Here is a 27,953-nt window from a genome sequence, read left to right as displayed (position 1 = left end):
CTTGTTTTTTCCACCACTAATTAGGCTTTCTTTGAGTGGTAAACTTTGCTAAGAATTATTTTTTTTTTATAAATGCATTTTAACAGGATTAATAAGAAAAAAAAATGGAAAAAATTCATTATTTCTCAGTTTTCAGCCATTATAGCTTTAAAATAATCCACGCTACCATAATTAAAACCTGTGTATTTTATTTGGCCGTTTGTCTCGGTTATGACCATTTAAATTTTGTCCCTATCACAATGTATGGCGCCAATATTTAATTTGGAAAAAAGGTGCATTTTTTCCGTTTTGCGTCTATCACTATTTACAAGCTTATAATTTAAAAAATGTTCGTAGTATATCCCCTTCAAATGCATATTTAAAACGTTCAGAAACTTAACTAGTTATGTCTTTTTTTTTTTTCCATTAAAACTTATTTGGGTAATATTTTGGTGTGCGAAATAAACAGTTAATTTTGAGTTTTTATTCCCTCCTTGCGGAAGCACAAGGGGGACGCAGAAAATATTACGTGCAGAAAGACTGAAGCCTCTTGTAAGAGCGCTTCGGTTTTTCTGCTGGGGACACGGATCGGTGATCGGGAACCATGTTCCCGTTCACTGATCCCAGGGCTACCGGGGGACAGCACGGAGGCGTGCCCGTGATAGTGCGCGGGAGAGCGCCGAAGCGCGGCACCGCAGCAGAGCAGCCGCCCGGACGTAAGCTTCACGTCCGGGCGCCAGAAATGGTTAAAGTGAAATTAAACCCTGCATTTCTTCTTTGCTCAAAAAGATTAATTACAGCATATTATATACTACCACTATTTTTTTTTCTAGAACAGCATTCAACTAGTTAAACACAGGACTTTCAAGCTCCCTGAAGGGAAAGCTGGATGCATGTGAACTAGTGATTATCTTGTGTTTAAAGAGACTCTGTAACAAAATTTTCAGCCTTATTTCTTCTATCCTATAAGTTCCTATACATCTTCTAATGTGGTCTGTCTTACTGCAGCCTTTCCTAGTTGCACAGTGGCTGTATTATCTCTGTTATACGATCTAATCTTCCTTCCCTTGACGGCTTTGTCGGGCTCAAGCACTCAGGCAGGAATGTGCTGCTCTGCTTGTGATAGGATAGAAGTTATACACACCCTCTCCAAGCCCCATCCAGGCTCTGCATGAGTCACAGACTGAGCTTCTCTCAGCCTGGTTAGCAGCCATGTCTTTTGTTTGTAAACACTGCCTAAAACTGGCAATTACAAGCCAGGTTTGCAGCAGAGAGAGGCAGAAACAGCACAGAGGGGCAGAGAACATAATGAATAGAATGGTATGCTTTTTAATGTAAGAATTTTAGAGTACAGATTCGCTTTAACATTATCTTGTGTTTACTTAATTGTATTAAGTGAGGAATGTAAACACTTCTTTGACTGTGCAGACACTCCAGAACACAGAGAGGTACTTAAATAATTCCTGGTACATTACAATAGAAATACAATAGAATACAAATACACCAGTTATGAATAAAATGCAATTGCAGCTCTCAGAGCAAAGACATTGTCATTTGGGAACTATAATTTCTCAATGAATGATACTACTTTTGCACAAAAGCAAATAAGATAACTGTATGTAATATAAAAAGTAGGAAAACATATGTTTATTGAATCTTATGTCAGTTTTATACCGCTTTAAAGGACAACTGAAGTGAGAGGACTATGGAGGCTGCCATGTTTATTTCCTTTTAACCACTTGAGAACCATAGGCTTACACCCCCCTAGTGACCAGGTCATTTTTTTCTACAATTTAGGCCACTGCAGCTTTAAGGTCTCGCTGCAGGGCCGCACAACACAGCACACATGATTCCCCTCCCCTTTCCTGCCTACCAGAGATTTCTGTTGAATGGGTCTGATTGCTGCAGGGATGTTCGTTTTTTTTTTTTTTTTCTAATTTTTTTTTTTTATAAATTTTACTATATATTTATTATTTTTGTAACCCCTTTCTCCCTCCCCCTGCCAGCCAATCCCAGCGATCGGCTCTCATAGACATCAGCCTATGAGAGCCAATTGCTCTCTGTGCCTCCCAGGGGGGCAGCCGTGTCACACAGCTGTCCCCAGTACAGCGCTGCCATAGATTGCAGCCCTGTACACTGTAAATATGCACTTTACAAATCTGATTTTAATTAATTACACACAATTGATCCCTACAGAAGTATATTAAGAAATAACTTTTATTATTAAATAGTAAAATGTTTTTACTTATTTGTTTTCTCATAATACACATAACCAGGATGGGGCCATACGTATCCAAAGAAGCACTCGCACAAATGTAACGGTTTCTATGTGACCGTGCTTCTAGGCCCAATCACTGGACTGATATAGCCTTAATTTCCTACATATAGATAAAAACCCCCCACCAATCCGACATGCTGACTGAGCAAGAGAGCACTTTGCTCTCATTTTTTGTTTTCTTTATGGAATGTATATACATAATGCTTTATATTTCTTAATGCACTAGCACCTCTTAGCACAGAGCACTTTCTTTTCCCTGACGACGACTCCAGTTTAGGGGTCGAAACATATCGGATTGGTGGGGGGTTTTTATCTATATGTAGGAAATTAAGGCTATATCAGTCCAATGATTGGGCCTAGAAGCACGGTCACATAGAAACCGTTACATTTGTGTGAGTGCTTCTTTGGATACGTATGGCCCCATCCTGGTTATGTGTATTATGAGAAAACAAATAAATAAGTAAAAACATTTTAATATTTAATAATAAAAGTTATTTCTTAATATACTTCTGTAGGGATCAATTGTGTGTAATTCACTGTAAATATGCAGCAGTTTCGCCGTCTCACAGTCTTCTAGCGGCATCAGCATGCGCGATCTCCTGCAAAACCCCGCCCCAGGACTTGACACCAATTGGCATTAGGCGGTCCTGGGGTTGCTGCCGCATTCACGCCCATCGACCTGACGCAGTTGTTAGGTAGTTAAACAATACCAGTTGCTGGCAGCCCTGCTGGTCTGTTTGGCTGCAGAAGTGTCTGAATTACACCAGAAACAAGCATGCAGCATGCTTGTTCAGAGTCTATAGCTGAAAGTATTAGAGGCAGAGGATCCGCAGGGCTGCCAGGCAACTGGTATTGCTTAAAAGGAAATAAACATGGCAGCCTCCATATACCTCTCTCTTCAGTTGTCCTTTAAAACAATACCAGTTGACTGGCTATCCTGCTGATCCTGTGTATCTAATACTTTCAGCCACAGCCCCTCAACAAGCATGCAGATCAGGTGCTCTGACTGAAGTCAGACTGGATTAGCTGCATGCTTGTTTCAGGCGTGTGATTCAGCCAATACTGCAGCCAAAGAGATCAGCAGGACTGACAGGAAACTGGTATTGTTTAAAAGGAAACATCCATATCCCTCTCAGTAAAGGTTCCCTTTAAGCATATAACTTAACCCAGCAAACACCTTTGTAACAAAAAACTTTACATTTGGGGGCGAAAGGAGAGAAGGAGGATAGATACAATTGTTTATCATTTTTTTCACCTTGGGTCCCCCTTAAGTTCACCATAGTATATTATCATCTGTATTGTATGTACATGTTTATACTCTGCTTTTTAGCATCTTACTAATATTATAAATGTGAAAATTCGGATGTTTGCATGTTTGCTACTCAATCTCGCAACAATGGCTTAACGGATTTGAATGAAATTTGGCACATACATAGTATATTAGCTGGAATATCATATAGGATAGTTTTTATCCCCATAATCAAAAAGTGGGCGGAGACAAATACACTATAATTTCACTGGGAAAAAATGTAAACTGCAGCCATTCTTACACAGTTTATGGCAGGGTTTGCACAGTTGGTCACTGGGTGACTGGGATCAATATTCAGAAAAGTGTGTGGAGCCTACAAAAGCCAATCTAATTTCACCTATTGCTTTTCAAGGGGAATATTTAATTGCTGTTATTCTTGCACTGTTAATGGCAAAAGCCTCAAGCCTGGTACAGTTGGTCCTTGGGTGACTGGGGTTCAAATTTAGAAAAGGGGGCAGAGGCACCAACATCAAGATTTGTTTCATTTGAACGCAATTTATAGGGATGGCCCTTGCCTAGGAGAACTCACAGAGAAGCATGTGATCAGTCTGATCAGCTGACAGATTTTGAAGACTCCGATTTGCTGGTCATGACCATGTGCTATACCAGGAAGTCATCACAGCAAATCAAAACCTTACTATTCTCTCAGCTGAGCAAACTGATCACATGCTTCTCCGTGAGTTCTCCTAGGCAGGGCCATCCCTAATTATTGATGCCAAAGATCGCAAAGCTCACAAACTGGGTCATTGAGTAATTGTGTGTTAGGGTTAGAAAAAGTGGGTGGAGCCAATACCAGCAAAATACATTCCTGGGCAACGCTGGGCCACCAGCTAGTTTTAAATAAGTTTAGAAAGTTACTCCTCTGTTGTCCCAATACTGGAAATTAGGCCACAAATATTTTCTCACTTCTCACAATACTGCATTAATACCAATGATTTAATGTACTGTCACTGCTGGGTAAAATGAGATCACATGACAGCCTCACCTGCCGTGTCCGTACACCGGGTCTATCAGAGGCTCCTCTGCATCTTCTATTTCATTCTTCACATTCTCAATGCCCTGATAAGAGACAGGAAGGATCACTACTCCATGCAATAGCTCCATAAGAGACACACAGTTTATTATCTTACTAATTTACTGCTTTTTTACTATACTGTATTTACTTGTAATTACATAAACTTCATTGTAGCAAAAAGCAACTTTAGTTTCTCCCCCTTTGCAATCGTCCATCACCAAACAAACTCAGCCTGCCAACTTACCAAAACGAGCAGCACAGTGGCCAACATGCCAGCCTTGCAGCTCGTCCTGGGTTGTAATGTAGCCCATGAAACTCTCTGCATGGTGTTTGTATGGCAGGGGCGTAGCAATAGCCAAAGCAGCTGTTATGGGGCCCTGGAGCAGAGGGGGCCCAGGTGGTACTTCATGTATTCACCATTAACTTTGTGTTCTTCCACCCTCATACTTTTTGGATTTTTGGTTGAAAGGAGGCGACGGAGCATGAGACATAGTTCCAACTGTCCTGTGTCCTGATCACCCCTCCCAGTTGCTAGGTAACGAGAACATCATCAGAAATCCCATCATGCTTTGCACAGCATCGGGGAAAACCGCCCAGGCAGATTCCTTTGATGGGGCGAAGCTTAGCTTCTGTGCAGCTAAAAATGATGCTTTGGTAAGAAAAACAAAGTTCTGATGCTGTGAAACTGTTAAAGAAACGCCAAGCCTTTTCAGTGCTGCTGAGTAGATTTTTAGTCCGGAGGTTCACCTTAAGAGTGCCTACTACTGAGGGCCCCATGAAAGGTTTGTTATGGGGCCCCATGATCTCTAGCTACGCCACTGTTGTAGGGCATATGTAAATAACCGGTGCCGTGGAAACTGACGATAGTAGAATATCAGTACATTTACAGATATTACTATTCACAGTGTTAAGTTTCCATAGCAAATCTTACCCATATTTTACTATAACTAAACCTACCCTACTCTCAACACAGAACCCTCCCCCGTGACGCCTAAACCCTAACCGCCCCTCCCCCACACAAACAACCTTTCTGATGGCTGACCCTTACCCCCCCTCCCCCTGTCCTGACGCCTTAAGGCTTGTACACGCATGCAACCGCACAACCAACTCATTTGCATACTGCGCACGCAAGCAGAACGTAGGACTGCACCATATGGCTGCATTCAAAACAAGTACAAGTCATCAAACAACTTGCACACACTTGGCCAACTGCCGTGTGAGTCGATCCACCAGTTGGATCTGGCAAACCGCCTGTTATCAGTCAGTCGACTATTACATGTTTACACAAAAGACCAAGTTTGGACAATAGTTGGGATACATCTATCCTGTGTGATATTAAAAAAAAAAACACACCTGCCCAGATAGAAAAATCAGTTGTCTTTAGGAAGAAGTCAAGATGACAAGCTCCATAGCTTGCTCATGAAGGTCTGCTTTAAAGGGGTTCTGTGGATCATAAATAAAAAAAAAAAAAAAGTGACAATTACCTGGGGCGTCTATCGCCCCCACCCTGTACTTGCCTGTCCCGCGCCGTCGTCCTACGATCCTCCGTTTCCCGCCGCCGGCACGGGTCAATTATTCGTCTAACAAGACGAATAGTGTTCACTCGCGCTCGCGTCTCCGGGAGCTTACTGCGCAGGTGCAGTACAAGGTTTTCTCATACTGCACCTGCGCAGTAAGCTCCCAGGGATGCGAGCACGCACGCGGCCACGGCCGTGCAGCCGCAGTTGTATCATAGGAATAATTGGACCGGGACTGGTGGCGGGGAACAGAGGATGATAGGAGGATGGCGTGGGACATGACAACTGCAGGGGGCCGATAGAAGCCCCAGGTAAGTGTCAGTTTTTGTTTTTTTTAAAGATCCACAGAACCCCTTAACCTTCTTGGCGGTAAGCCCAAGCTGAGCTCGGGCTATGCCGCGCAGGAGGATTTCTCAGGCCCCGCTGGGCCGATTTGCATCATTTTTTTTGCAACACGCAGCTAGCACTTTGCTAGCTGCGTGTGCATTCCGATCGCCGCCGCTCCGCGCAAGATCGCTGTTAATCGCCGCGCCGTACCGCTCCCCCCCCAGACCCCGTGCACTGCCTGGCCAATCAGTGCCAGGCAGTGCTGAGGGGTGGATCGGGACTCCCTTAGACGTCACGACATCCATGACGTCGGTGACGTCATCCCGCGGGGAAGTCCTTTTTTTTTTTTTTTTTCTATGAACGGGATTTCCTGATCAAAGATCGCCGGAGGCGATCGAAGCGGGCGGGGGGAGGTTTACAAAATAGTGCTGCGCTGCCCCCTGGCGGTTTCTAATAGACCGCCAGGAGGGTAAAAAAAAACAAACAAAAAAAAAAAAACAGAGTACCCGAACCGAAGATTTTAGATAGATACTTACCTAAAGAAAGCAGCAGTGGCGTAGTGTTTAGTGATTCAAATCCCAGCCAGGGCACTATCTGCAAGGAGTTTGTATGCTCTCCTTGTGTCTGCATGGGTTTCCTCCGGGCACTTATTTTCCTTCCACATCCCCAAAACAGAGATAAGTTAATTGGCTTCCCCCTAAATTGGCCCTAGACTACGATACATGGACTACACAATACACACAGACATATGACTATGGGAGGGACTAGATTGTGAGCTCCTCTGAGGGACAGTTAGTGACAAGACAATATACTCTGTACAGCGCTGCGGACAATGTCGACACTATATAAATAAGAGAGGGACACCTCAATAGGATTGTGAGGTTTCCGTCTCTTAAGGTATGTATCAGATTTCGACCCCGAGCTTCAGCTTAGGTTCACTTTAAAGGACCACTCCAGCAGAAAAAAAAAAGTAAGCAATTAAAATCTGACAGAACTGACAGGTTTTCGACTAGTCCATCTCCTCATGGGGGATTCTCAGGGTCTTTGTTTTCAGAAGCATTTCGTGAATGGCAGTTTAACTGACAAAAGACACCAGCCAGCCTCCCTACTCACTTTCACACTATTTTGGCACTTAGACTGCGCATCTGCCATTCAGGAAATAGTTTTGAAAACAAAGAAAACCAGAAGAATCCCCCATGAGGAGATAGACTAGCCCAAAACCTGTCCGTTCTGTTAGATTTTAAACTGCTTTCCGTACTTTTTTCGCTGAAGTGGATGGACTTTCCCTAGACTTTCCCTAGAAACCCATCCTCACCTTGGTGAGAATGACAGAATATAGGAAGAGCAGCACTCCAAACTTGTCCTTCCATGTTGGATACTCATTCAGTACAGCTCCTCTCAGCTCACTCAAACTTCTGAAGTTCTTTTTCCTGAGGAAATAAAACACAAACATGAAACTCAGACTTCGGAACATCTTACAAAGAGCATCAGACGCCACATACCGTACATTTGTTACATCTTTTAAAAGTGGACCTGATCCATATAAATATAATAGTACAACGATAGATGATCTACTACAGACACCCCATCTCTAAAGGTTCTAGGGTTCTTGTGCAGGTGGTGTGGACAAGCTAGCCGGAGGCACAGGACACTGTCCACATGGCCGGTGCTTCCATAGAGGCAAAGGGGGCAATTGCCCCCGGGCTCCAAAGCCTGAAGGAGCCACCAAAAGGTGCCCCCCCAAACCCAACTTAAAGGACACCTGAGGTGAAAATAAACAAATGAAACAAACAATAGTATCTATCCTCCTCCTCCTAAAAATGACTTTTTAAAGGATACCCAAAGTGACATGTGACATGATGAGATAGACATGTGTATGCACAGTGCCTAGCACACAAATAACTGTGTTCCTTTTTTTCTTTCTCTGCCGGAAAGAGTTAAATATCAGGTATGTAAGTGGCTGACTCAGTCCTGACTGACAGGAAGTGACTACAGTGTGACCCTCACTGATAAGAAATTCCAACTATAAAACACTTTCCTAGCAGAAAATGGCTTCTGAGAGCAAGAATTAGATAAACAGGGGAATTTCTTTTCATTGAGGGTCACACTGTAGTCACTTCCTGTCAGGACTGAGTCAGCCACTTACATACCTGATATTTAACTCTTTCCGGCAGAGAAATAAAAAAGGAACACAGCATAGTTATTTGTGTGCTACGCACCGTACATACACATGTCTATCTCATCATGTCACTTCGGGTATCCTTGAAGATATTCTGCAGTTTTGTTTTATATTCAAATCTTACTCCTGGAGAGATCACCTGATCGGGGAGTCCAGGCAGTTGGTGTTTTGCATACAGCTTGCAGAGTGGAGCCTTGCTGCTAATTCAGCTGCAAGTGGCCCACTGGATGTCGGGATTACATCAAGTTTTTACATCTATGGTGCAGTTTGAGCACGCTTCTCTGGAGGTTTGGTTACTACAGTAACTTTTGTACAATCTCCTGGCTACACTGATTCTCAGACTTTGCTTGTCATTTTGCGCTGAGGTAATTGCAATCCTTTCTTTTACTTCACCTAGGTTTTGGAGCCAGCCCTACCTCCAGCAGCAGACATTACCCATATCTGTGCTACTGTTTGTATTTTTCCATTACATGTATGGGTGGTGGTAGAGCGGACATGCTATAAATTCTTGGAATGCTTTGATGCCTCTCTGCTAGCAGAGAATATAGAAACTAAACGCAGAAGTCCTCTGTTATTGTCTCTCACTGCCGGCTAGTGAAAAGTGGGCATAAATACACATTACAGCAGTACTAATTAGGAGCAAGGGAATGTAACCAATAAGAAATTAAAAAAGTGCTAAAAGTGCTAAAATAAATTGGCTGCTAAAGTGTAAAAAGTAAAAAAAACACAAATTAAACAGAAAAACAAACAAGAAAATAATATTACTACTGATAACTGATATTATTTATGAAGGCTTCCTGAGTGGATTCTGTCTTTTTTACCCGCTGATAAATACTGGTCAGCACGGCTCTGCCACAGCGGAGGTCCCCCGCAGACAACGCCGGCATTCCTTCCTAATCACCCCAAGTCAAGAATGCCGCGACGGCTCATTTAGGACAAAATAAATTTTGCTATCGAATCTCAGGGATGGGAAGGAAAGTAATTATTGGCAGGGCTAATTTGTAGTGTGTAATGATGTACAGATGGGGAACAGAACATTACAGGCAGCAGCCCATTAAAATAACTCAAACTGAAGCGAGAATTCCAGCGCCGCCACGCCGGGGATCTGAAAAGCCTTCCAGCCCCTCATTGGCCATCTCTGAGTGAGACGGGACCATACAGTATACTGTATATGTTACAGCCAGAGCCCGAAGTCTGGCCACTTCGGGCTCTGGGCTGGTCAAAACTAGAAATGGCTATGTCACTGCGGCCAATGTGCGAAACAGATTGAGTGCTGCCGTCTCCATTCCTGACCCCCGGCTCAGGCTCCTCCCCCCTCCTATTGACTTCTGCAGCCGGTGACACACGCGTCCCCCCCTCCCAAGTCGTTTGTTGCGGTACGAAAGCAAAGAGGGAACTCTGCAGACATTTATTCTGCCAGCTCCTGCTCTGCAGGAAATCCCTGCTTTCCTGCCGCGACAAGCGATTCTGGGGAGGACGTGCATTGTCCCCGGCTGACAGAAGCCCAGAAGTCAATAGGAGGGGGGGAGCAGCCAGAGCCGGGGAACAGGAACGTAGCCAGCAGGATTCAATCCGTTTCTCACATTGGCGGCAGTGACACAGCCATTTCTAGTTCAACCGGCCATAACCCTAAGTGGCAAGACTTTGGGTTCTGGCTGTAACTTATATATCACCCAAGTCTGTAAGTGTACCCTAGGTGAACCTCAGGACTAAAATCAAATAGTTAGCTAAGAATCAGGAAGCCTCTGGATCCTGTAGAGCACAGGTGTCAAACACAAGGCCCACGGGCTGAATGCGGCCCTCCAGATCATTTTATGTGGCCTTCTGACAATGCCGCTGACAAGGTTTCTGGTTAAAACATTGTCAGTTTGTGTGGTGCAGCAACAACCCAGAGGACCCCAAGCAAACGACACCCTCTCCCCACATTGCAGAGTAGCACAGTGGAGCAGTGTAATATTTACCTGCTCCAGCCAAGCGTCGCATCTCTTTTGCTCTTCTCAGCAGCCACACGCTCTGGGCTTCCATGCTTCCAGCTCCCGATCACATGACATACATTGGGAGCCAGAGATGTGAAACATGGGGAATGCCACATTCCCCATGTTTCACATCTCTGGCTCCCAATGGGGAGGAGCAAGGAATATCACACTGCTCCACTGTGCTACTCTGCAGAAGGGGAGGAGCAAGGAATATCACACTGCTCCACTGTGCTACTCTGCAGAAGGAGGAGGATCAGGGAATATCACACTGCTCCACATACTCTGCAGAAGGGGGAGGAGCAGAGAATATCACACTGCCCCACTGCGCTACTCTGCAGAAGGAGGAGGAGCAAGGAATATCACACTGCTCCACTGTGCTACTCTGCAGAAGGGGAGGAGCAAGGAATATCACACTGCTCCACTGTGCTAATCTGCAGAAGGAGGATCAGGCCTGAAACAGTCGCTAAAGTTACGCCACTAAGTTTGAGACAATAAATGTTAAATCTTAATAAACATTTTGGCTCGCAACTTAGACTTGGTTTTAGATATTAGACCTCAATTATCACAAGCCCACACACAGCGCAGCTCCCATGCGCACTGTGTGTAATGAATCAGATAGGAACTAAAGTGGCAGGTGGAGAGGGCGGAGCTATGGATACACAGCAGGGAGGAACAACTGTCACTTCCTCCCCGCTTATAATTATTGCCAGAATGGGGCCACGGGGGACCTTGGAGGGGGGATGATGGTGTTAAAAGTATATTCGACCAGGTCAGGGGTAATTTAAAGGGAAGGTTCAGGCAGCATTTGAAAAAAAATTAAAAATCCAAATCCACTTACCTGGGGCTTCCTCCAGCCCGTGGCAGCCAGGATGTGCCCTCGGCGCCGCTCCGCAGGCTCCCGGTGGTCTCCGGTGGCGAGCCCGACCTGGTCAGGCCGGCTGCCAGGTCGGGCTTCTTCTGCGCTCCAAAGTGCGTGCCACTTGTGCGCGCTGACGTCATCGGACGTCCTCCGGGCTGTACTGCGCAGGCTCAGTAGTTCTGCGCCTGCGCAGTACAGCCCGGAGGACGTCCAATGACATCAGCGCACACGAGTGACACGCACTTTGGAGTGCAGAAGAAGTTCGACCTGGCAGCCGGCCTGACCAGGTCGGGCTCGCCACCGAGGGCACATCCTGGCTGCCATGGGCTGGAGGAAGCCCCAGGTAAGTGGATTTGGATTTTTAATTTTTTCAAATGCTGCCTGAACCTTCCCTTTAAAGTGAGCAAGTGTTTTTTTGCATCACTCCCAAAATATGCAAATCATCACTTTATACTTCTAAAATCCCGGCACAGGTAGGTGTGTGTTTTCATAAACCATGTATCATATATATATATATATATATATATATATATATATATATATATATATATATATATATATATATATATATATATATATATATATATATATATATATATAGAGAGACACATGTTACTTACCGGTAACGTCTTTTCCGGGAGTCGGAAGGACAGCACCCAAATGAGATAAATTCCCTCCAGATACTATTGGACAGGAGAAGGTTAAAAATTAGCATACCCTGCAGCAGCATACATATATATATATCCCCAACTCGAACTCACATTCAGTAACAATAAAGATGAACACAAATTAATGCTCAAAAACTCAAATTTTATTTTAATATATATGTACATATACCAATCAGGGTGGGTAGTCCGGGTGCTGTCCTTCCGACTCCCGGAAAAGACGTTACCGGTAAGTAACATGTGTCTTTCCCAGGGTCGTCTCCAGGACAGCACCCAAATGAGACCACCAAGATTACACATATGTAACACATATATCCTAGGGTGGGACAGCTGCCTGCAAGACTCTTCTTTCGAAGATTAAATCTCTACTGGAGTCAAAGTTCAGTTTATAATGTTTTACGAATGTATTCTTATTTGACCATGTTGCGGCCCTACAGATCTGTTCTACAGAAACTCCTGCTTTCTCTGCCCAGGAGGTAGACACAGCACGTGTAGAATGTGCCTTGATTAACTGTGGTACTTCCTTTCCCTGAAGCTGATAGGCCATAGTAATTGTCTGCTTTATCCATCTGGCGATGGATGCCTTGGACGCTTGCTTTCCCCTATTAATACCAGAAAATTATACCAGCATTGCTTGTGTCTTTCTCCATGATTTCGTTGTTTCCAGGTACTGAATTACACATCTCCTGACATCAAGACAATGAAAATGTTTCTCCTTCTCATTAGAAGGGTCCTGACAGAAAGAAGGGAGGAAAATTTCCTGCGACCTATGAAAACCTGTACAAACCTTAGGTAAGAAAACAGAATCTAATTTCAGTGTGATCTTATCTTCTGATATTATACAGTATGGTTCTGCTATAGAAAAAACTTGGATCTCTCCCACTCTCCTAGCTGTTGCAATTGCAAGTAAAAAAGCAGTTTTTAGGGTTAACAACTTTTCAGCAATCTCCTGTATAGGCTCAAAAGGTGGGTTCATGAGAGCCTGAAGTACTAAGTTCAGGTCCCAAGGAGGCACATGTGATTTAAATACGGGCTTTATTCTAGACATGGCTCTAAAAAATCTAACAAAAAATTCATTTTCTGCCAATCTCCTTTGTAGAAAGACACTTAAGGCCGCTGTCTGCACCTTTAATGTACTGATACTGAGTCCTTTTTCCAGTCCTGCCTGTAAAAACTCTAATGGAGTATATTCCTGTTTTGAATCCATCTTGTTTTCATCGCACCAATGAAGATAGGTTCTCCCTGCTTTCAAGTAGATCTTTCTAGTGACCATCTTCCTACTTTGTAGTAGAGTATTGGATAAATTCCCGGAAAATCCTTTCCTCCTTAAAAGCTTTAATTCATCCTCCAGGCTGACAGATGCAACATCTCCAGTTGCGGATGCATTATTGGACCCTGATGTAACAAATCCTGACGTAGGGGTAACATTACTGGTTCCTGTACTGATAACTTCCCTAACAGAGAAAAACAAGCTCTTTTTGGCCAGAAAGGTATTATTAGTATGCCTGATGCTTTCTCCCTGTAAATCTTGTTGAGGATTTTTGGAATCAACCTGAACAGCGGAAAAGCATAAATCAGATGATCCCTCCAGCTCAGGGCAAATGCATCCACTGCGATCGGATTGTCGGTGAGACAGAGGGAACAAAATTTGTGACATTTTGTATTCTTCCTGGTCGCAAATAAGTCTATTGTCGGAGTCCCCCATTTGCGTGTCAGACTCTGGAAGACCTCCTCGTTTAGTATCCAATCGTCTTGACTCAGTTGTGACCGGCTGAGGTAATCTGCAACAACATTTAAGGTTCCCTTTAGGTGTACTGCCGTCAATGACGCTAGATTCATCTCTGCCCACTGAAGGATCCTGCTCCCAGGAGCTGGCGTCTGTGGTTATCATCCTTTGGTATGGCAAGTCCCATAGTCAGCCCTCCCTTAGGTGAGATGGCTCCAACCACCAATGAAGTGACCTCTTGACATAGTGCGGTATTAGTACCCTCTTGTCTAATGCATTTTGTTTCCTGTTCCAAGATTGTAAAATCCATAGTTGAAGTTGTCTTGAATGCATCTGGCCCCATAGGACCGCCGGGAATGAGGATGTCATAAGACCGAGCAGAGACATGGTTTTTCTTAGAGTGATGGTAGTTGAATCCTGAAAAGAAACAACATTCATTAATAAAAGTTCTCTCTTTTGTGCAGGGAGATAAACTCTTTGATTAACAGTATCTATCTGAAAACCCAGGAAAATCATAATCTGAGATGGAGTAAGGGATGATTTTTTCCAATTGATTAACCACCCCACAGATTCAAGAACCATCACTGAGGTCTGAATCTGGGTGGATACTGACATAGCCGAGTCTCCCCATAAAAACAAATCGTCTAGATATGCTATGATTTGAATCTCCTTAAGTCTTAAAAAGGCAAGAATTTCAGTCATTACTTTCGTAAACAGCCAAGGGGCTGAAGAGAGGCCAAATGGAAGAGCTGTAAATTGATAGTGTCTTACCTCGCCTGCTTGATGTATTGCAAACCTCATGAATGCTTGCGACTCCGGATGTATTGGAATATGAAGATAAGCGTCTTGTAGATCTAGAGACGCCATGTAAGCTCCGTCTTGAAGTAAGCCTAGTACAGACCGAATGTTGTCTATTTAGAATTTTCTGTAACGAATGAATTTGTTCAAAGTCTTTAGATTGAGAATAAGTCCGAAGTTCCCTTGCGGCTTTTTAACCAGGAACACTGGGGAGTAAAAGCCCTGTCCTCTTTGACATCCTGGAACTTCTCTTATTACCTGCTTTTCCCAAAGATCTGACACTGCACTTTGTAAGGCTAAACTCTGTTCTGTTATGATGGGGGAAGGGGTTACCAGAAATCTTGTGCTTGGTCTCTCCACAAATTCCAGTCTGTAACCCTCTAGAATAATTGTTCTTATCCAAAAATTGTTGGTCAACCTATACCAGTTCTCTATGAAGTGAGCCAGTCTGCCCCCTACTGGAATCCTGGTGTCATTGTTTTTTAGGCACATTGGCTGGAGAGAAGGTAAATGAGGATTTTCCTTTCTGATCCTTTTGTGCTCTCCAGTTTCTTCTAAGCCCTGGCCTAGTCTCTGACACCTGCTTTCTTGAACCTCGAAAGGAATGTCTAAACCTGAAAGTTTTCTTTTATTTGGAAAGTTCTTCTTAAAGTCTGCTGATCTCTCTAATGTTTCATCTAATCTTGTGCCAAATAACAAATTACCTTCACATGGAAAACCACACAGTTTTATCTTGGAGGAAACATCACCTTCCCAGGGTCTCACCCATATTCCTCTTCTTGCTGAATTGGATAAAGCAGAAGCCCTTGCAGTTAGTCTCACAGTCTCATCTGCTGCATCTGTAAGATAATCTACTACATGGAACAGATTAGGAAAAGATTTGAGTATAACATCTCTAGGCGAACCCTCTGCGATATGCATCTCTAATTGTTGTAACCATATTTTTAAACGACCTTGAAAAGGCCGTACTAGCCACTGCGGGTTTGAAAATCAGAGTAGTTGTTTCCCAATTTCTCCTTAATAGATTATCAACCCTTTTATCTAGGGGATCCTTCAGTACCCCAAAGTCCTCAAATTGTAAGTCCGATTTGCGAGACACCTTAGATAGTGCAGGATCCCATCTGGGAACTGGTCCCCAATTTTTTTGGTCCTCGGGTTTAAAGGGGTATTTCCTATTCATAGACTTAGGCCAAAAAGCTCTCTTTTCTGGGTTTTGCCATTCCTTATCAATTAATTCTTTTAAGGTAGAATGAACCGGGATAAAACTTTTTTGATTATCTATCAGACTTTTATACATCCTGTCTAACGTGGAAAGATCCTTTTCCTCTTCCTTAATATCCATAGTAGCAAACATTGCACTTAACAATTGATCCATATTATCCATAGAAAAAACAAATCTCTGTCCCTTCTTGATTCCTGTGGTTTAGCACTCATTTCCTTCAGTGATGAAATTTCACCCTCTGAATGCTCTGAGTCTGAATTCCACTTCCTCTTTTGCCCCTGCTGAGATTCACCAACAGACATTAATGTTTTGGGAGAGGAAGGAATCACATTAGGTAATGATTCAGGTACTGCTGAAGAGGTAGACGGGGCAGACTCCTTATAGGATTGGAAGGTAGCCTTTATCTCTGACTTCATCCATCCCATAAGATCTTTAAACATATTTGGGGTTTCCTCTTTAACCACTTTCTGAGTACAGGAATTGCATAAACTCTTTCCTGATGCAGTTGAAATCTTTGCTGCACACAAAGCACATTTCTTTTCTTTACGCTTTTGCTCAGCTTTTGGCAATTGCGCTGAAGAATGGCTTGATTCAGCTCTTGTTTCCTTTACTTTAACCGGCTTGTCAGCTTTATCCAGTCTGGGCTACAAGCAAGAAAAAGAAAGGACTAAATTACTATCTATAATATCAGAGACCAGAAGCAATAAAGCCCACACTGTGGGATTACATACCAAACCAGCACTGGAGCTCTGCTCAGCAGATCCCTGCGGAGATACGTCTGATCCTTCCATAGTAATTGAGTATAATGGGAAGAACAGACTGAGTTGCTTTAAATGTCTGCCTGGTTCCACCCATAAGGGCTTCCCCCCGCAATCACAACCATGCACATAAGTTCCCTCCTGACCCTTTAGCCTGGACTTACTTTGCCGCCAGCAATGAAAGGGTTAATTTCTGGACGGCGCTCAGCATCCTGCCGCTTACCGCTGCATGCCGCCCCCACGCCAGTCCAGCTTCCGCTCTGCTTCCTAGAGGGGCGTGCCCAGACTTCCTCCCGGTCACCTGACCCGGATGAGCCAATCCGACCTCTGCAACGCCGACCACTGCGCGCGCACTGCACGCACAGAATCTCGCCCCATAAGTCTCAGCGTCTTCCTGAGGTCTGTAATTCCGGAGCCGGCGTCCTCTCCCCACATCAATCCCGACTGGCTGGTGTATACACAGGGGGAACAGCCGCTCAGAGCCTGCCATCTGACATGGACTCTCCTGATCGATCCTCCTCCTTCCGTGGACAGGAATTAAACTGAATGTGAGTTCGAGTTGGGGATATATATATATGTATGCTGCTGCAGGGTATGCTAATTTTTAACCTTCTCCTGTCCAATAGTATCTGGAGGGAATTTATCTCATTTGGGTGCTGTCCTGGAGACGACCCTGGGAAATATATATATACACACACACACACACACACACACACACACACACACACACACACACACACACACACACACGTGTGAGTGTGAGTGTGTGTGTGTGAGTGTGTGTGTGTGTGTGTGTGTGTGTGTGTGTGTGTGTGTGTGTGTGTGTGTGTGTATACACACATATATATTAAAAAAAAAAAAAAAAAAAAAAAAAAAAAAACCAGCATCACATTAACCCAGAAATGAAAGGGAGCTGATGACAGACAGTAATTTGTAGTAATCTGAATTTTGAATGCGAGCAATGTGCACTAATGATAAATGGTAAACAAAACAAAGAGGAACTGTAGTGAAATTAACGCAATTGAAGCTAATGGGAACCCATATCTAAATAAAAAAAAAAGTCAGATACTCACCTAAGGAGAGGGAAGGCTCGGTCCTAATGAGCCTTCTCTCTCCTCTCCCGGTGCCCTCGGTGCTGCGCTGGCTCCCCCGTTTCCCCCGCCGTGGGGACTTCGGAAGTCTTCGGGAGCCGAGTCCCGCTCCATACTGCACACACACAAGTGCGTCATAGTGGGCGCTCGCGCATGCGCAGTACAGAAGGCCCGTCTTCGGGAGCACTCAGGCTCCTTAAGCATTTCCGAAACCTCCCTTCGGCCGGGAAACAGCGGTATTTGACCGAAACGGTCGAATACCGCTACGGGGGAGCCAGCGCAACAGCGGGGACCGGGAGAGGAGAGGGGATGCTCTATGGGACCCAGAGCCTCCCTCTCCTTAGGGGAGTATCTTTTTTTTTAATATGGGTTCCCATTCACTTTAATAAAATTGCTTATTTTATTATTATTATTTTTTTTACAATATTCATTTAGTCAGTCAGTGTTTGCCCACTGTAAAAAAAAAAAAACAACAAAAAAAAAAACTCTCTCCCTGATTTACTTTCTGAAATTCATCACAGGCAGCAACGTCTTTAGTCCTGTCAGGTGATCTCTGCAGAATGTTCGTTTACTGTGGATATTTAAAGGAACACTATCGAATAAGATTTTTCTTCAATTGAGATAGGAAATGTTTGGGAAGTGCTGCTATATATATTTATTCAAATGTGTATACATTTGAATATGTATCTTTTTGTTTACTGTTATCTAATTCCTTTCACACTTTTCTGAGGCAATTCTGATGGCAGACTGAGCCATGAGGGGGGGGGGGGGGGGGAATTCCCTCACAGTGAGTGAGTGAGTGAGTGAGTGAGTGAGTGAGTGAGTGTGAAACCTCATCCCTGACAGGCTTTTGTTTTCATGTAACTCTGCTTTCAATATTACGCTGTTAGCATGTCAGACTGCAGAGATTAACCTTAAATTGCAAATGAGACATTCCAAAACGTAGCTAAAATCTACACACAATTAAAGAGACTCTGTAACATGAAAAAGATCCCCTGGGGGGTACTCACCTCGGGTGGGGGAAGCCTCCGGATCCTAATGAGGCTTCCCACGCCGTCCTCTGTCCCACGGGGGTCTCACTGCAGCCCTCTGAACAGCCGGCGACAGACCCGACTGTTAGTTCAATATTTACCTTTGCAGGCTCCAGTGGGGGCGCTGTGGCTGCTCTCGGCTCTGAACTACGCGGAAATACCCGATCTCAGGAAGGAAACTTGCGCCTGCGCAGTAGAGCAGACCTGACGGCGATCGGGTATTTCCGTGTAGTTCGGAGCCGACAGCCGTCAGAGCGCCTGTGCAGGAGCCAGGAAGGTAAATATTGACGTCATCTTTCTCGGAGGGCTGCAGCAAGACCCCTGAGGGACGGAGGACAGCGTGGGAAGCCTCATTAGGATCCGGAGGCTTCACCCACCCGAGGTGAGTACCCCCCCAGGGGATCTTTTGACGTTACAGATCCTCTTTAATTAAAGCTTTTGCCTCTGATATTTAACATGAAAGGTAGGAAAATGTTTGCACAGCTACTTAGACATTATTTGTACATTGTCATTTTAGAATACTTGGTTTAGTGACGTTTTAACGTAAAATTGAGCATCCTGAACAATTTACTACCCTCTCCGATATGTTGGTACAGTTCCTCTTAAAACATGGACAGACAGCTCTCCTTGACAAGCAAGACACAGTTTTTATAACTTCTTCAGAACGGGGATTCAGATGATTACAGATGCCCGTGTGTGACAGCTTCTCTTTGAGGCATGCTGGGATTTACAGTTCAACACGTGACTCTCCATACAAAGCTTGCTTGAAAACATGAATGAGTTTAATCCAAGCGAATTACTTACTGAATTAATGCATGAAATCTGTCAAAGCCAAGCTCCTCAGCAGCCAACGCAGCTATACACAGAAGACACTATTCAGCACTGCTCAGGAACAGGAGGAATAAACACACAGAAAACACACTAAAAGCATCATCATCACACCTCACTGTCAAATCTGACCATTTCCAAGATAAAGGGGGCCACACACACCATACAATTTTTTAAATAGCTGTTCAATTCTAGAATGGCAATCAATTTTTCTGGCCGATTTTAACAATTAAAAAAAAGTGACCAATGTACCACACAGCTATGTTCAATTTTCCCCCCAATCAAGAATAATTGAAAGCTCAGAAAAAATTGATTGGAACTGTACATCAAGTCAATCCATCACACACACCATACAATTCTTGATAAAGTTGGTCTGAAATTTCCAACATGCCCAATCTCCAGAAATTAAAAAATAAATAAATAAATTAAAAAAATGGGAAATTCGATTGGATTTATCGACCGAAAACAAAAAGCTCTCAATTTTTCGGAACAACCGATTGAAATTATCAAATTGGTGAAAAATTGGATCTTTTAATTGTATGGTGTGTGGCCACCTTTAGGCTTGTAATGGATGCTCTGCATTTAATTAAAGGACAACTAAAGTGAGAAGAATTTGAAGGCTGCCATATTTATTTCCTTTTAAACAATACCAGTCGCCTGGCAGTCCTGCTGATCTATGTGGCTTTTGTATTTTTGAATCAGTTGTATTTGATGTTTATTGCTAGTGACACATACATCAGCTACTTTTTGATCCATTTGAGCCTTTTTGTTATCTATTTGGCTGCAGGAATGTCTGAACAATACCAGAAACAAGCACGTGGGTAATCTTGTCAGATGTGACAACATGTCAGAAACACCTGATCTGCTGCATGCTTGTTGAGGGGCTATGGCTAAAAGCATTAGAGGCAAAGGACCAGCAGGGCTGCCCGGCAACTGGTATTGCTTAAAATGAAATATGGCAGCCACCATGTCCCTCTCTCTTCAGTAAAGCGAGGCGAACTCCAGAAATTATAACCCAATGTAATTGATTGGAGGGGACAACCTACCAGCCCCGTCACTATTCAAGTTCAGCCACAGTGCAGCCAAATTCATTACCATTCAGAACGCTGTCCACTCAGCTAGAATTATTGGTTGTTACACCTCCCCCCCCCCCCCCCCCCCCCAATACAGATTAACTACTGTACTGTGCTGCACCCAACCTAACCCCTTCCATTGGTGCACCATAGTCGCAAATTAGCATTGCAGTCTATGGTGATGCAGAGTTGGAACCAGGGCTGTGGAGTCGGAGCAATTTTGGGTCCTAGAGGAGGCATGCATATGAATTGGCCGCCGGGAGACTTGGGCGCAGGATACAGCCGGTATATGGCTTATCCTGCTGCTGCACAAGTTCCCGGTGGCGTCAAATACTATTCCCCCTCCAGGTCCACGTGGATAATTGGGAATGATAGGCGAATTACAGTGTTTTAAAAGCAACTTCAGCTTCATGTTCTGACGTCGCCGAAGTTAGTCACTGTGCGCCGCTATAGTCATAGTTCCTATTACGGCCTAGGGTGGCGCCGGCTGCGCCCAAATCTCCTGCACTGTAATCACAGCGCACGCTGGAGGAGTCGTAGTTTCCTAAACTGAGGAGTTGGATGATTTTTGTACTGACTCCACAGCCCTGGCTTTTTTTTTTTTTTTTTTTTTTTTTTTTTACACAATAGGTTTGCCTCAGGTACACTTTAAAAGCAACTAAAGCATAAAGGTCCGCATGACAGCCAGGCAACTGGCATTGTTTTTGGTGGAATGATGATGGCAACCTCTATTCTTCTCACTTCAGGTTCCCTATGAAGTTTTACAATGAAATACTTGTTGCAGCAGCTCATCGGTGCTGATCTCAGTGCCTTTTTAGAGCTGTTTTGACTCCTCCTCCTCCTTTAGTGAGATCCCCACTCCCAGCAGAGACATGAGGGGAGGAGCTGACTGCTCTTCCTACTGAAATCACAACTCCACACTGTCATTCGGCTATTGCAGAGGCTGTGACTCTGGGAGTGGGAGGAGTCAGAAGACAGCAAACTAGGGCCTCTTTTCCACGAACTGTTTACAGGCAGTGAAATGCCTCTCAAACTCTCACAACTGCTCGCTGCTGCCTGGCAACTGCTCGCTGCTGCCTGGCAACTGCTTGCTGAGCACACAGCGCAACAGTTTGTGGAAAAGAGGCCTAAAAGTCTACAAAACGGAGACCAGCGCCGATGAGCTGCTGCACCAAATATTCCAGTTTTATTACTAAAACGTTGATTCGTGAAACTATACATGCATTAAAAATATGTTAACACTTAAGCTGGCCACTGACGGTCCAATTTCTAGCGAAAAATCGTTCGAGCGATCAGAAATTCTGATCGGACGAAAAATCGTTCACTACACCATCAACTAACCAAACATTGCTTCCTATCTATCACGACCACCAAGAAAATCCAAATTTTCGTTCGACGAAAATTCATTTGGGCGACATTTTTTCACTCGTTCATAATCGATTGTGTACACCAATGGAGATTATTTACAACCAATCCGATCAGAACTTCTGATCGCTCGAACGATTTGTCGCTAGAAATTGGACCGTTAGTGACCAGCTTTAGACTGCCAGCTGGTTCTTGAATAGGTTACACACCAGTTTGAATTTACTAAATATCTTGCCCAAATTAACAGGGCTGTAATTACGTTGTACATAAGTTTGAGAGGATTCAGAATTATGCAAATGATTATAAAAATCTTGCAGTGAAACAATTTGATTGGTCCATTTTCATGCTGCATCGATATGCAGTAACATTCGCATAATTCTACATCAACGCACACTTATTTGCATACTTCACAAAAGTAAAAAAGTTGGCACTGAGTCAAAACTACGAAATGCCTTTTAGATGTCCGTGGCAGAGGAATATGGTGAAACAAGAATGCTTGTATGGGAAGAAGTTTTGTACTAAAATGCCTTTACACATTTGTGGCGTATGAATGCGAAAACTCAGCACACCAATAGAGGTCGGTGGCAGTCTAAGGCCACATACAGACATCAGACCATAGTCTTTGGAAAATGAAAGATCACAGACCAATCTTACCACCCTTCCTGTAGTATAAGAGCCATACTCTACACAGTCTTTTCTATGGAGCTGAACTCCACATCAGAAAAAAATCTTTGCAAGATGCTGCACACACAGATGCTGTACAGACACAAAAGATCTGTTCCTGCAAAAGATCTGTTCCTGCCAAAAATGCATTCCTGCAAATTGCAATGATAGTCTATGAGATCTGCAGATCATCATACACACGATTTAACTGACATTCATCTGCAGATCCGCAGATCTGAAAATCCATCCTGGTGGATCTGATCTGCAGATGAATGTCAGTTAAATCATGTGTGTATGATGATCTGCAGATCTCATAGACTATCATTGCAATTTGCAGGAATGGATCTTTGGCAGGAACAGATCTTTTGCAGATAGTGATCTTTTGTGTCTGTACAGCATCGGTGTGTGCAGCATCTTGCAATGATTTTTTTCTGATGTGGAGTTCAGCTCCATAGAAAAGACTGTGTAGAGTATGGCTCTTATACTACAGGAAGGGTGGTAAGATTGGTCTGTGATCTTTCATTTTCAAAAGACTATGGTCTGATGTGTGTATGTGGCCTAAGGGTTAATATGTTTCTAATAAATGCATTCAGAACACAAGGTCCATGAATAGGGACGATCAATGAGATGCAAATATTTTTGAGTTGATGCAGCATTATGCAAATTGTGCACGCAAATATATACAGCTTGAACATGAACCAATCAAATTCTGCTGAGGCAAAATCTGATTGGTCCATTTTCAAGTTGCATAAGGTCTCTTTTCCACGGGCAGTTGAACTATGTGCTCAGCAAGCAGTTGCCAGGCTGCAGTGAGCAGTTACCAGGCAGCAGTGAGCAGTTGTGAGAGTTTGAGAGGCATTTAAAGGTGCATACACACAGACTATAGTCTTTGGAAAATGAAAGATCACAGACCACTTTACCCCCTTCCATGTAGTATGAGAGCCATACCTTCACAGTCTATTCTATGGAGCTGAACTCCCCATCAGATAAAAATCTTTTCAAGATGCTGCACACAAACATGCTGCACACACTCAAAAGATCTGTAGCTGCAAAAGATCTGTTCCTGCCAAAAATCCATTCCTGCAAATTGAAATGATAGTCTGAGATCTGCAGATCATCATACACACATGATTTAACTGACATTCATCTGCAGATCACATCCACCAGGATGGATTTTCAGATCTGCAGATGATTGCTTGATCTGCAGATGAATGTCAGTTAAATCATGTGTGTATGATGATCTGCAGATCTCATAGACTATCATTTCAATTTGCAGGAATGGATTTTTGGCAGGAACAGATCTTTTGAGTGTGTGCAGCATGTTTGTGTGCAGCATCTTGCAAAGATTTCTTTTCTGATGTGGAGTTCAGCTCCATAGAATAGACTGTGAAGGTATGGCTCTCATACTACATGAAGGGTGGTAAGATTGGTCTGTGATCTTTCATTTTCCAAAGACTATAGTCTGATGTGTGTATGCACCTTAACTGCCTATCAACTGCCCTTGGAAAAGAGGCATACATTTGAATATATTGACCATCCCTCTCCAGGAACAATGAACTGCTGCTGTACTCTTATCCATGAGGTGATGATGTTAGGATTAGCAGTTTGGCACTATGCATGCTGATCACATGGTATAGCTGTCTCCAGAATGCTGAGAGATAAGCCTGTACTCATGAAAAGCAGGTGATAGGAGGCACCAAATATACAGCAATGTGTTATACACACACACATAATACAAGGCAGGGATGCAAGGTATAGGGGCGGGTACAGCACATTCTCCTTCAGATAGTATGTGTGCAAAGCTCATACTAGATTTGAAAGTTTACAATTTTTCTCGATAGTGGTCCTTTAATTGCATAATCTTTCCCTAGGTAGCTACTGACTCATTAGGGGCTGGTGCACACCAAGAGCGGTTTTTAAAACGCTTGGGGGTTGAAAAACGCTTGGCTAATGGAAGTGATTGGGCTGGTGCACACCAGAGCGGCTCGTTTTTTCCCCAAACGCAAACTCGGGTCCTGCAGCATTTTTGAGATTTCTAAGGCGATTCAGCCTCAACGTTAAAGTATAGGAAAGTGGAAAACTGCTCTGAAAAACGCTAGATCGGAGCGGTTTTCCAAGTGTTTTTGTTACAGAAGCTGTTCAGTTACAGCTTTACTGTAACAATATATGAAGTCTGCTAAACAAAAACGCTCCAAAAAACACTAGGAATGTTTAGAAACATGCCTAGAATCGCTCTGAAAAACAGCTTCATAAACCGCTAGCGTTTTGGGATCCGCTAGCGGTTTTTGGTGTGCACTGGCCCTCAGACAGGGGATTCAGCCAGCCAGGGGGAGGGTTAATACTTCCTCATGTGATAATATCTGAACAGGCGGCATTTTTATAACGCAAAGGCCTCAATTCACGGAGCATTATCAAACATTTATCAAACACTTTATCAAACGTTTGATAATTTACCTCATGGGTAAAATCTCACTAAGGTGTTATATATTTGTTGAACGTTTTATCGGTAAAACATTCGATAAATATATAACACATTAGTGAATTTAAAATGAGATTTTACCCATGAGGTAAATTATCAAACGTTTGATAAAGTGTTTGATAATGCTCCTTGAATTGAGGCCATAGACTGTAAATATTATTCCCAGTGAATGCCCAATCCAAAGTCTCTCAGAGGAGTTCTCCCTTAGGCACTAATCCTCGGTTTTCATGCTTGCCATTAGTTGCTTTGTTATTTCTTATTATGAGGGTGGTAATATGTGCAATTATATCACACATGATTATGTTTCCTCCCGTGTGAAGATCAGTCTGCAGAGGAGAATTTGTTCCGACGTGTGTGGCCTTTATAGGAGGTGACAGAACAGCAGGACTGCGAGTCACTTAGTGCTGCCAGTCCTCCTCTGTCACCGCTCATCAGCTATCAGAAAGGCCAAACATCTCAATGTTTAGCTGAGCAGTGTAGGAAGATGCAGCTAGCAAAAGTCTCAGAATATAGGGTGCTAAAAGGTTAATGTGCAGCACGTCGGCAACTTTACCGCAGTGTAGTGCAACATGTCTCATGTCAGTTCAGATATCCTTTAACCCACATAATTATACATTCACAACGCTGATCTTTTCAAAGTTCCTTGAACAAATCATATCACTACAGCCTACAGACTTGGCGGCCGATCGAATATCAGATTTGATAATTCTTATTGAATCTGATGAAAACTGGTGCTGCCAAGCACATGCCCGATCGACAATTAACCAAATTTCAGGTGGAGGTTAGTCACATGTATCGATCGGACATGCTGGAAAATCTCGGGCCGACATGATCTATCGGGTGTGTGGCTGTAACGGCAGGCGATAAACGCGAACGATGAAATCGACGGAAACCCCTGGCTGCTGTCCCCACTACTGTTTTCTGCCACCCTCCCACCCCCACACCGGTGCTTGTGCAGTTATACTTTACCTCTCATGCCATCCGCACTGAGTGTCCGTGCCTAATTTTGGCATTCGGGCCCACATGACTACTGGCTTATAGTACGTGGGGTGGTATGTATGACTTCACACGCGCCCCACGTGCTATAATGCCAGCAACCACATGGGGGCGGAAGTACAATGAGATGATGGTAGACAGGTAAAGTATAACTGCATGGGCACAGGGGGTCCTGTGAATCCATAAAGCATTTGGGCGACAGCGGCCATGGGCAGCGAAGCGGCGTAACAAGGCAGACTCCCGAAAGACCTCATGCTGACAATCGATCGGGCGGTTTATGGCGGCCAACAGATCTCTCTACGATCAGATGGAGATCTGTCTCTTGGACGATCATCCCCCAAAACCGCTAGATGTATGACCACCTTAAAAGTTCTTCAGATCAGCTCACGGTATAATCAATACCATGATCATATTCTATTGGACACTCTCAGGGGGAAAACCGCTTGGCTAATAAAAGGGAATAGGCTGGTGCACACCAGAGCGGTTCGTTTTTTTCACAAACTCAAACACCCGGGCTGCAGCATTTTTGAGATTTCTGAGGCATTCCTACCTCAATGTAAAGTGAAGGAAAGTGGAAAAGCGCTCTGAAAAGCGCTAGATCAGAGCGGTTTTCCAAGCGTTCTTTGTTACAGAAGCTGTTCAGTAACAGATTTTATGTAACAAAATATAAAATCTGCTACTCAAAAACGCTCCAAAAATGCTAGGCATGTTTAGAAAACGTCTCTAAACATTCCTAGAATCGCTCTGAAAAACCCCTTAAAAAACCTCTAGCGTGTGCAGATCCGCTAGCGGTTTTTGGTGTGCACCAGCCCTAAGGCCAATTTTGTGAGGAAACCAATTAACTTATCAGTATGTCTTTGGGAGGTGAAGGAAACCAGAGCGCCTGGGGATAACCATGTAAACACGGAGAACATAAAACTCTATTCAGATAGTGTCCTGAGATCTCAGGAAGTGACCCTAGTGAGGTAAGGCTAGCGTGCTACCCACTCAGCACCTGCCCCATGGCAGAAAATGGTGCTGTATTCATCATTAATTATTTTTCAAATATCTGAAGGAGAATGTGCATAGCATATGGTGTGGCATTAAAGTGTACCCTAGGCAGATTGTGACCTAAAAAGCAGATACTTACTTGCCAAGAGTAGGTAATCCTCCAGAGGCTCATGTCCGCCTTGCCCCCACCATTGCCAAGCATGGACCCCTGAAACATATCCCATAGAGCTTACCGGATAGGTTGCCGTGGCCACACTACCCGCCATGTACAAATATGTGAGTACAGGTGAAACTCAACAAATTTGAATACAGTGCAAAAGTCAATTTATTTCAGCAATTCAACTTAAAAAGGTGAAACTAATACAGCAAAATCCCTCTTATCCATAACATAACTAAGGCAACCGGAAGTCTCAACTAAGCGGCATGAGGCAGAGCAGTGCTTTTCAGCGCTGCTAGATTCAGGCGCAGCCAGCGCCGTTAGACTGTAATGAGAATCAGTCTATAGCGGCGCTCAGTGAGTAACGTTGGCTCCGTCAGAAGACGGAGCCGAAGTTGCTTAAAAACACAATAATTCGGCTTCCAGCAATCGCTGGAAGCCGAATTATTTCATTCCCCCACTATCCATGGCGGCCTGGAGGGGGAATAGTAATTAAATCGGTCTGGACTTGTGCAGAAGCAGGATCTGCCATATAGCGCTGTATCCTGCGCCCAAGTTTACCGGCGCCGATTTCAAATGTACTCGCATGAGGGGATAACGGGGACTGTTTTTTGAGGGGGGTTTGTAGGCAATAAAACACTTACCGTGCCTCCAGTGACATCCTGTACCCTT

General features: G+C 43.9%; 2 protein-coding genes across 5 annotated transcripts in view; one reads left to right on the top strand and one right to left on the bottom strand.

Annotated features, from left to right (window-relative positions):
* The window catches only part of MINDY3 (MINDY lysine 48 deubiquitinase 3), a 183,208-nt gene that overhangs the window by 132,783 nt on the left and 22,472 nt on the right, over positions 1-27,953 (bottom strand). For all 4 annotated transcript variants that reach the window (XM_068235494.1, XM_068235495.1, XM_068235493.1 and 1 more), the window contains 3 exons: positions 19,535-19,586; positions 7,741-7,855; positions 4,552-4,625 (listed from right to left, as the gene is read on the bottom strand). In XM_068235494.1, coding sequence (XP_068091595.1) covers positions 4,552-4,625; positions 7,741-7,855; positions 19,535-19,586 — 241 coding nt within the window. The remainder of the gene's footprint in view (positions 1-4,551; positions 4,626-7,740; positions 7,856-19,534; positions 19,587-27,953) is intronic.
* Positions 12,877-27,953, top strand: part of LOC137518126 (uncharacterized) — a 716,045-nt gene continuing 700,968 nt past the window's right edge. Inside the window, exon 1 of the mRNA XM_068235497.1 lies at positions 12,877-12,896. The gene's annotated coding sequence lies outside the window, so the exon portion shown is untranslated. The remainder of the gene's footprint in view (positions 12,897-27,953) is intronic.

The sequence above is a fragment of the Hyperolius riggenbachi genome, chromosome 5 (assembly GCF_040937935.1).
Source record: "Hyperolius riggenbachi isolate aHypRig1 chromosome 5, aHypRig1.pri, whole genome shotgun sequence".
NCBI lineage: Eukaryota > Metazoa > Chordata > Amphibia > Anura > Hyperoliidae > Hyperolius > Hyperolius riggenbachi.
This window is presented reverse-complemented; position numbering and strand designations above follow the sequence as displayed.